Source organism: Crinia signifera, chromosome 2 (assembly GCF_055691185.1).
Source record: "Crinia signifera chromosome 2, ASM5569118v1, whole genome shotgun sequence".
NCBI classification, from domain to species: domain Eukaryota; kingdom Metazoa; phylum Chordata; class Amphibia; order Anura; family Myobatrachidae; genus Crinia; species Crinia signifera.
The window spans coordinates 24348609-24360038 of record NC_139218.1 but is presented as its reverse complement, the minus strand read 5'-3'; the positions used below and the strand labels follow the sequence as shown (position 1 = coordinate 24360038).

General features: G+C 45.5%; 1 protein-coding gene across 1 annotated transcript in view; it reads left to right on the top strand.

The window, feature by feature from the left end:
• The window catches only part of MRPS6 (mitochondrial ribosomal protein S6), a 38710-nt gene extending 32570 nt beyond the window's left edge, over positions 1-6140 (top strand). Inside the window, exon 3 of the mRNA XM_083171763.1 lies at positions 5863-6140. Coding sequence (XP_083027889.1) covers positions 5863-6055 — 193 coding nt within the window. The 3' untranslated portion in view covers positions 6056-6140. The remainder of the gene's footprint in view (positions 1-5862) is intronic.
• Positions 6141-11430: the final 5290 nt, after the last annotated feature.

The window sequence follows — 11430 nt, the reverse complement described above, 5'->3', positions numbered from 1 at the left end:
TTTGGTCATGTGATGACAGCACATAGTTTTGGAGACACTAGGGCCACGTTTATTGGTGACCCTGAACCCCCTGGTTACCATTCTTTCTCCAAGGGCGGTCATGTGACTGGAATCCATCCATCCAATCAGGCATCTTTAATATTACATTAGCTGTCATGAAGTCTTCTCTTATAATGTAGATTTGGATAAGGTTATGCCCAACTCCCAGAGAGTGTTCTACACTGACGGCTGGCTGCCCGTATGCATCTATTTACCCTAATAGATCTATTTATTATCATATGCGCCCTGCCTCAAGCCCTGCGCAAGGTGTCCGACTAAACACTGTTCTCTGCATTCGTTCAATTCAACATAGTGGGCCGATTCAGGCCTGCTCCATTGAGCAGCGAATTTGTCCCCTCTGTCGATGGTGTGGGTCTGTGCATAGGACCCCCGCTGTGAGTACCTTTTGAGATTTTCTGTTGCCGGGGCATTTGCACATTGATTGGCAGCCAAGGGGCGTTCCGGGATGGACAACTGGCGTTTCATGGACGTGCCCATAAAAACGATGGGTAAGCCCATGGAACTCAGGCCTGCTAGGGGTGGGTGGATGACGTCACATAACGTCAGCACCCAGCCCCAATTCGTACAACAACATGCATCCGAACAGTAAGTCCTGGGGGAACAGGGGAAAAAATCACTCAATAGTGAGTAATCCTGGAAGGATTTTTCGTCTGTGCGGGCGCTTGCGAGCGGATTTGTAGTGTGTACGAACTTGCCGATGCGGCGATCTTACTTGGTTAGTGTTCACTCTAGGATTTCTTTAGGGCAGGGTGCTGACCACCGGGCAGGGTGCTGACCACCAATCAGGCCACATTTTATATTAGAAATTTACATTAGAAACAAACAACAAAAACCTATATAACAAATTGCACACTGCACTAGGATTGCACCCATTATACATTGTCATACTCTGTTATGCCCATTACATTCTGTTGTAATGGCAATTACACATTATGGCACACACTGTAATGCCTCTTACACATTATACCACACACCATAATGCCCATTACACATGATGGCATACACCGTAATACCCAATACTTGGTTATTAATGTTTTTTTTTTATATGTAAATTGATGATTACACCTCCTATCTCTGTATACTCGCATACATTTCTCCAGCCCTTTATTCTCAGTACAAACACGCAATCCGCGTCGTGTGTGTGTGCGCGCAGCACGTTGTTGCACGCACACATCTATACAACCAAATGAATGCCTTGCACAGGAGCTGTGTGTGAGGCTCCGTACAGAGACCAGCTTATTCCCGCCCACCCTCCCTCGTGCAGCTCTCTGAACAGTGGAAATTTCCACTGTCTTTGTGATATTGGCTGCGGCAGCACTGAGGTCAGATCTTCTATAAATAAGGTATTGCAGCTTGCAAACGTTCCACCTCCGGCACCAGCCCTTTTTTACTGCTGTACTGATGATAATTTGTAAATTGCTCCACTCCTAATAGGTTCTAGATGTCTCCCTGCTGATGTACAGGAATACCAAATATCATTTACTATCAATACATTTCTAGTTTTTCTTTATTTTCCAGCCTCACAGTACATTTTGTTTTAGGCTTGAAATTCTTCAGTCAATGGAATAAAACTTGCACAAATGCATTTTCTCTTTATCCTACAACCCACCCACGCGCATTTGTAATTGCTGACCATGCTGCAATCAGAAATTATACGGCTAGGAACTGGCAAAGTAAGCAGGATCCCCCGACCACCCACACACTGTCCCATAGCCCTCAGGGTTGGCAACAGAAATCTTGCAAGCACTAATATATCTGGGGACCCCCACCCCCTCAAGCGCTAGTAGTGGTGTGGAGCGGGGAGGGGGGAGGGTAGGAGTGTTGGTGGGCAGTGCAGCGCAGACAGCCTCATTTCGAAACTGAAAGCTGCAGCCAATTATTCTTTATTACCCCCCCCCCCCCCACACACACACACACACACACCTCGGCGAGTGATAATACCCACCCCTTCATCATTACACTCTTCCTAACGAATGAGATTAATTACCCCCTTAAACCCCACCCCAATACGTGGAGTAGGAGTACCACCTTCCTCACTATAAAACGGGAACAGTGCGCACCGCAGGCATGCTGCAAAAATTTACACCGTAATCCTACTACACATATGCCACACCTGTAATGCCTACTTTGCATTATGCCACACACTGTAATGCCTACTTCGCATTATGCCACACACCATAATGCCTACTACACACTATGCCACACGCCGTAATGCCCATTATATTACACCACACACTGTAATCCTATTACATATTATGCCACATAAGCGCCGCTTACCTACATGCTTGTTGCCAGGGATTTTATGCTTAATGCCACGGGGAGATTACATGCTCATTGCATCGAGGGGGGTTGACATGCTCGTTGCCCTGGGGGGGATTACATGCTCGTTGCCCTGGGGGGATTACATGGTCATTGCATCGGGGGGGGGGGTTACATGCTCGTTGCCCTGGGGGAGTTAATGCGCCTTACCAGGGGGAGTTTACTTGGTTGTTGCAACCAACAACCAAGTAAACCAAGGGGTTAAGTGCACGTTGCCCAGGGCAGGGTAGGTGCCAGATACAGGACTTCAGAGTGCCGTTGGGCTGCCATCTGTGCTCCACCGCAGCCATCCAGCTCTACTATATGTGTGGTCCGTGGCCATCCGCTCGTCTACAGGCTGCGCTGTGCAGTACAGGCGGTGGCCGCTCAATACACCGCACAGCCCATAGGAGGCCAGCGAACGGTCGCGGCGGCGGGACCACACGATAGTAACACACCTGTCTGCAGCACCAGCCTCTTTCTCTTCTTCTGTTCTGACTGAGCCGCTACATCCCCACAGCTTACCATCTGGCTGACCCATTGATGACAGCAGCGTGGATTGGGGCGTGCCATCACCTGGTTAACAGCACTGACTCATTGATGACAGCAGCGTGGATTGGGGCGTGCCATCACCTGGTTAACAGCAAACAGCCATTTATCGCTGAGCCAGCAGTTATTTCAAATTTAAAAATAAAATAAAAGATTTTGTAGTTTCCATTTAGTATTTCAAATTTGGCACTGCCCATGAGCCAATTTGAGCAGCCTTTAAGTTGCTGATTGGCAGTTGGCTCATGGCTGGCGATTTAAATTGAAAATACTGCTGGATCTTTCCCTCCCATGGGTTTTCCTCCGGCAGGATCCCACACTGCTGCCACCCGGTACTGTTCTCGGTCAGTCCAAAACTGAAGTACCGTCCCGTCCCTCCTGGTGCGGCCCTACATGCCAGGCCAGTCTCCTTCTCCTGGACATTTTTTTTTTTTTTTTTTTTATTCCTAAACATCTTTGTATATAGTGCTTCATATTATACACAGAGAACATGTAGCCTGTGACCCAATGGAGCTTGCAATCTATTTTCTACCCTGCAGACACACACCAGAGCTATTTTTGTCAGAAGTCAGTAAAATTCGCAGTATATCCATAATACCTGGCGTAATTCAGGAGAGCATACACACTCCCACACAATAAAGGCCTTGGTTGCAACACCCCATGAAGTATATAGTGTAAGATTTATGATAAGAGGTAAAGTGGAGACACTGGCCATAGCTACCAATAAAATCAAACATTTCTCTAGTAACATGCAATAAATTGATGGCTTGAATCTGATTGGCTGGTATGAAAAATGTTTATTTTGCATCTGTGTCTAAGGTGGCATACACAGGCAGATTTATCTTCAGATCTGGCTGGTTGGAGCAAAAACATGGTTATGGATGAGAGCAAATGACAGTTGACCATTTGCTTGGAAATGCTGGGAAACTGACAAACTGTCACTCATCCATAACCTTGTTCCAACCAGCCAGATCTGAAGATAAATCTTACTAGTGTATGGGCACCTTAAGTCCACAGGCATTCGGTTGACAGATTCAAAATGTTGACATGACCATGGGTGACACAGTTTTTTGGGAGGATTGTTTTGACCTGTTTTCCTAACTTTTTGTTAGAATTACTAACCACGATTGGGAATGATAATTTGGGACAAGCAAAAGTGAGCCTACAAGGGGTACGCATTGTCGCTGATTGTGGTCACATATGATTGAAACCCCCAAAACGTGTAAAAAAATGGTTGACCCATTGTTCGGTTGACCTTTTTACCCTGTTGCCCTATTTTCTGATGACCATATGGGGTCAACCAAATGACTCTGTACCTAGATCAGAGATGGGGAATCTTTGGCTGTGAACCTGCGGCCCTCCAGCTGTTGTGAAACTACACATCCCAGCTGCCTTGCCGTAGTTTTAGCATTCCCTAATAGCAAAATTGTGGCAGGGCCTTCTGGGGTGTGTAGTTTCAGAACAGCTGGAGGGCTGCAGGTTGGACATGCCTGTTGTAGATGGTTATGGTATAAATCATAGACAGACTCATCATAGACAGTCATATGGTCGACCATTAATGATTGACAGGGTCAAAAGGTCGACTGGGTCCTAAGGTCGATATGAAAAAGGTTGACATGAGTTTTTAATGTTTTAGGGTGTCTCTGTCGACATGGACACTGTCTAATTGCACTGTGTCCCCTCGCACCGCTCGCTGCGCTCGGCACACTATTTTATTTTTCCCTCCACGCCCTAGGGGATGGTAGGGTATGAAATACCGCCTGTCGGCACATGTCGGTTGAAAAATGTTAGTAAAAAATACATGTCGACCTTTGACCCTGTCGACTTTTTGACTGTTGACCATTAGTGGTCGACCATATGACTGTCCGGATACCATTGTAGATCTTCTAATACCACACGCGTAGTTTTTAAGCAAGTGGCACTATGTTGTGAAATAGAAAGTGACAAACAGCTCATAACTGCCATTTTACATGCTGGATTTGAAAAATTACAGTTAGGTACCACATGGCTGGCTGTTTATCACTCTCTCCACTTTATCACTTTTTGAAGCTTGATACATCAGGCCCCACGTCAGTGCCTGATAGCACCATCTCACTTGACTTTACTATTCGTGTGTTTTGTACCCATTGCCGCAGACTTTGGATACATTGATTTACATAGCGATTAACAGTGTGTTTTTTCTTTTTCCTGCACCATAGCCAAGGCAACTTGCTTTGACAAGTCGAGCGCTATGTTTTCTGGAACATAATTAGAGGCCAGAATTCACAAATTCCAGCAAACTCGGCTTTCGTGCAAATAGAGAAACAGGAATTATTTTTTCCAAGTCTTATTTATTTGTCCATATTAAAGGGATATTAGATATGTTCTTCTTTAAATATCTCATACAAATATGAGAAAAGGGGGCAAGATATTTTTTATTTCTTATGGGAAATCCCTGAAATCCCTTTCCATTTCCAACACTCATAGGTCCTGAATAAGACCGGATCGCTGGGCTGCAGATCTTCGCAGCCCAGCAATCGGGGTTAACGTTGCCCATCCAGAGTTTTCCCCCGCCCATGTGCATGGCTGCAAATGCATATACAGCCGCCGAGTAAGTCTACTGCGCTAGCCATGGGGAGATGGAGGGCGCTGCTGGCATCTACGGCAATCCCTCCCAACGGCACTCCCACAAACGGCCCATAGACTCTGTGTACCCTATTTAAGTGGCTGCTTACAAATGGCTAATACCTACTGGTATCACATCACCGCAGACAATGATGGCTCTCGCCATGTGTGCAATAAAAGCTGTGTGCCCACAATATTATTGATAATGGGTATACCTGACTGGCAAAAATGAGGACCATGTACGTAGGTGAACAGCATTGACTGCTAAAATGTTTTTGTCATTTTTGACTGTTCCGTGTAAAACTATTTCTAAAGTCTATCTTTTTTTCTTTTGTGTTTTTGTTTGTATATTAGGTACTTTTTAGTTGACTTTTATGCTCCCCCCACTATCGTGCCGACTATGACTGAGCATTTAAGCCGTGATATTGACGTGGTCAGACAGACTATCCTGAAACACGAGGAAGAAAAGAAACCAGAGAGGCCGTGTCTAGGAAACCTTCCACCCACCAATCTAGAGGCAAAATTCAGCCGCAGGAAGAAGAAATAATCACTCATTAGCGTAAATGTAAAACTTTATTATAAAAAGTAAATATGTAAAAAAATAAAATAAATGGATTTGAAAACCTTTTAAAGGAGTATTTGATTTTACAATTGATCCAATTTGAAAGAGCACTCAATGTAAAAGTTCAATTTTCCGCTGTAAACCCCAACGGTAAAATTGATTGGAGCAATTAAATTAGCGATGTGCCATACTGGAACGAAACCTCACACTGCATCACTAATTTATACCATAATTGGCGGATATGTGCCCAGTATAATGGGATGGGATGTTTGGCAGCACACTAATGCTAATAGGATTAGTTGCACCAAGTGGCCCCATTCCTTTGCATCTCTGTTTTAAAGGAACTACGGACTCCCCTCATTAGAGGTAGCTTTCGACCTCCCACATTTTAAAGATAGAACCCTGATTAGATTTATCAGGAAGCTGAGCATTCAGAAGTTTGAGGTGCTTATGATGCCTCCCATAGGTGCCAAGAGGGGAAAGTGGGTACTAATTAATAGACCTTCACATTATTGCAGTAAATGATATTCAGAGCACATAGAAACCACCTGTGATACTTGTGACCAGTGGTGGCTCCAGAGGAGGAGCTGCTGCACAGTCCAAAATTCAAATAGGGAAGCCGCACCAACAGCCATTCCAAACTGACTCACTGGCACTGGGTGTGGCCCCCCTATTTGAATTTTGGCCTGAGCTGCAGCACCTCCTCTGAGGCCGCCACTGCTTGCATCACACTGAACTTGACCATTTACTGAAGCAAGAGTCATGAGACTGTACATCCATTAATATCTTGTTTTAGGCACATAGTAGGCAGGAAGACCATGGACCAGTTTTGTCATGCCAGTTGAACCAAAATAAATGAATATGCAGCCTTCAGGTCCTGATTTGGAACCGTCGCTGAGGAACACCATGAGGGCAGCCATTTTGTAAGGAGTGGTACTGTTTCCTGTTTGAGCAAGAGTTCTGGGGAATGCAGCATATTAACCCCCCCCCCCCCCCCCCCTTGCAGCCTAACACTAACCACAACCCTCCCACTAGGGTCTAACCCTGATGCCAAGTCTGGTACTTACCTTCAGACTACTGCTGTCGGTGTTCTGAATGTCTGTCCCAGCTGTAGGGATCCTGATTACATCCCAATTCTACAAGGAAAATTAATGTAAAGGTGGCAGGGTGGCTCTTCCTTTCACTGATTTAAAGCGGGTTTACCCATGGGTTGACTGGTTGCTAAATGGAGAGCATTGTTGACTCATTCACACAACCTTCTGTCTGAACGAAAGTAGACGGCTCTCCAGTAGATACATGCCGTTGTTTGGTATTATGCTTATCCCCAGCAGGTATATAAACCAGCAGTCCCATATAGATTTTTTTATTTTTAAAAAGTAAGTTCCTTTTCCGCAAACTTCTTTACTATACTTTTGCAAATCATTATCTCCTTTTCAAAATAGCTCTGGAGGTAAAACCAGAGATGCACAGATACAGACACACTGATTCTAAGCATGTCATGTGATAGCAGAGGGGGGACAAGTATGGGGTGGGTGTTGAATTAAAATCTGCTCAGCGGTCCCTTAGTTCATTACATAATGTTCTATGTAATTATCACGAACCGTAGTCTGAAGAAACAAACCAAGGCAAAGTGGTAATGTTCCACCATACTTGGTATAATGTGGTATGGTGATTTATGTTGGGAACAGCAGCAATACCGTGACAAAATAAGGAGTGTTCTGAGCTTAACCTCGTATAAACTGCCTTGCCAATGGCAATGCACCCAACCTTTCCCTAACTGTTGATCGTTGGCTGAGCTATTATGTGGGAAGAGGACATCCTCAGAAATCCTTAGGGTGAGAGGGCAGAATATAGGAACCTGAAGTAGACTTGCTTCATTCATCAAATCACATTAACATTAAATTCTGGCAAATTCCTTCTCAAATGGACAAAAAGTGCACTGCAGGTGGGTTAGATGTAACTTGTACAGAGAGAGAGAGAGAAATTTGGGTGAGATTTTACTTCAAAGTGAGATCTATATTGCAGTGTTAAAATAAAGGAGTCAGTATTTTCCCTGCACAGAAACAAAATAACTCACCCAAATCAAATTCTCTCTGCACATTTTACATCTGCCCCACCTGTAGTGCACATGGTTTTGTCCATCTAAGAAGGAATTTTCCAGGAGTGAACCAGAATAACCCCCAGTCTTTTGTCTATATGCCTGAAAAGTTTTCTTTCTCAGTACTGGCCGGTGCTGCTAATGACCTATTACTGGGCTGTACTCCTCACCCACATCACACACAGGAGAATGTGTCATCACTGGTGGCGTTCTCAATGTCTTATTTATAACATTGTGGCGCGTGGAAGTTTAAGTAAAGGGCAAAACATATACCGTATATACTCGAGTATCAGGCAACCCAAATATAAGCCGAGGCACCTAATTTTACCATAAAAAACTGGGAAACCGTATTGACTCGAGTATAAGCCTAGGGTGGTAAATGCGCAGGGTCTAGGGGCACACTGACACACTCTACAGGGCATAGCGGCACAGTGTACAGGGTATAGGGGCACACTGACACACACAGTCCAGAGGCCTGCCACCTCCCTCCGAACAGGAACAGTACCTGCTGCTCTGCGGGTGCCCATGGACGAGGAGGGTGGATCGCCGTGTCTAATGCAGGCAGGGGGGGGGGGGGGGGGGGGGAGTCTCCGGCGCATAGGGGGTAGCGCTGTGTCTCTGGCGTCCAGGGGGAGAGGAGTCACAGCTTCATGGGCGGATGGGGGAGAGGAGCGGTAGCTTCCGGCTGCGCTGGGTCTCCTCCTCCCGCATCATCGTCATCGCTGAGTCTCCTGCAGCTGCGCCAGTCCCCTTCTCCACAGCTCACTCCAGTATAAGCCGAGGGGGGCTTTTTCAGCCTAAAAAATGTGCTGACAACCTCAACTTCTACTCGAGTATATACGGTAATCCCATAAACTTCAGAAGCGGATTACTCTGAAATAAAGTGTTCCCAGTTTCAAAACGGACACAATGGGTGACGTAATAGGGTGCAAAAAATGTTTTTAATACAGCTAAGAAATGACACCATATCGCATATGTAATGGGGTGCACATCTTTATACAAAGTCAGAAATCAAAAACAAACTAACAAATCAGTCCCAAGGCGCAGTCACTTTTCTTCTGCCAAGTCCGAAAAGAGGGGTCACCACTCAACCCCGTATTGGTACAGTTTGTAGAGAAGAGGACCAGGGGCGATGAAAAGTTGTCACCACATCCGAGGAGATATGTAAAAGAATTGAACAGTGTGCCAAGCAAAGGTCTTATCAACCTGAGGGTGTCTGTACACGAAATCTGGGAAAAGGGTCTCAGAAAGCGTACCCGTACTCACTCTGATAAAAATCAGGATGGTGCTCATAAAGGTTTCTTTTACATCTATATGTGATTTCACCACAAGTGCATATTCAAATTAACATTGAATGCGTACCATACTCACAGGTAGATATAACTGGTACAGACGCATCTAGGTATCTTTAAAGAGGGGACCCAATGTCTCAGGTGGACTGCCTGTCCATATTACACTCCTCTCACCGTATCGGTATGAGAAGATAACACAAAAGGTCCTCTTTTAGTGTAGGTACACAATTTTATTCACAGAAACAGTAACTGGGAACACAAGATGGAAAACTACGGGACCTGATGACTGGGGTATTGGCCTTATACCCCAATCGCAACCGCACAAAAGTAGTAATTCCCAGTATTGGATACAGCAAGGCTCCTCTCCTGCCGTCAGAAATCACTTGCGATTTCTGGCAATTTTTTAGTAATGGGAATGTGCATTTTTTTTGTTAAATAAAAACAAATGGCGTGCCACCTAGCATAACCAGCTCCGGGATCATTGAGCTGTCCTGGTCAAAATCCCTGTATTTTGGAAACAGCACCGACCTCAAACAGCCAGTCAAATCACAGCCAGGGGACACTTTTTTTTGGACCTGGGGGAATGTTGCATAGAAAGTCAATTCTTACAAAATAATTTTTTTTGTACAAAATGAGGTGCTCTGTATGTAATGATCTGCTGAAAGTTCAGAGCAGAATTTGTCCCGGAAATCGGAAATCCCTGCAAATACACATGCATGTCCTTAGAAATAGACTCCAGGGCTCTGAAAGATGACATCAGCATTTGTGAGCCCAAGAAAGCTCTAATCAGCAGCTTTTTTAAAGTCCCGTGTACCCAATCCCTGGTACGGGACCATTCACACTGACCGCATCCCGGGTCGATTCCGGATTCTACCCAGGTCAGGACCTGGGTAGAAATCCTGGGATGTTCATCCGGGGATATTCTTTCAAGACCCTTTCACACTGAGCTAAATCCCGGGTTGATGCGCGTTCATGTGCAAAAACCCGGGATATTTTCGCAAGTGTGAAAGGGGTATTACAGAGCTTATGACAACATAACTGCACCTGGAGCCCATCCATTTTTCCCGCCTGTTCCTATGGATAACTGTACAGCGTGCAATGACCGTTTGAGCAGGCAACGCAGCCACAGAAGTCAGGCAACATCCTAACGTCCAGGCACACAACCCAGATCAGCAACAGGAGATCCAATATCTACATGATGAGGTCACTGCGCACAGAGGAATAATACAGGAGTCCCGGACATGCCGCATCTGGAACCAGGCAATTACCAGTGACAGATGCTCCAGATCAGGTCCTTAAGCACCCACAATGAGCTGGGAACCTGCCAGGGAGTGAGGAGCGACCAGGAGGGGGTCAGGTGTTGGCAGATTGGAACTAATGACATGGCTCAATGCCGGTCTAGCCAAGGCAGCGATGAGAAGGAGCCGCTGCTCGATGCCTTAGCTATATAAGGCCGTAGTGTACATTGGGCCTAATTCACACCTGTTGCAGCAAGGCTGTCATTTTTGTACATGGACAAAACCATGCTGCACTGCAGGTGGGGGAGATGTAACGTGCAGAGAGAGTTAGATTTGGGTGGGGTGTGTTCAAACTGAAATCTAAATTGCAGCGTAAGAATAAAGCAGCCAGTATTTAGCCGGCACAGAAACAAACTAACTCCCCCAAATCGAACTCCCTCTGCACCTGTTACATCTACCCACCTGCAGCGCAGCATGGTTTTGTTACAGCTGAGCGAAAGAGATACACTGAGTAAGGAACTTGAGTATAAATCCTCACTGCAAACAGCATCGTAAAAGGTCAGTGCGGCGCATGTGCAGTCCGCAGATATATATGCTCCGTTGCCTGAAAATTGGCATTGCCTATAAATTGGAATTGGGCCCACAGTGGGCTGCTTATACTTTCCTCATGCAGATGGTGGAAACCAACTCTTTGCTGTGTATTGTACTAATCTTTGCTCTGTGCATATATGG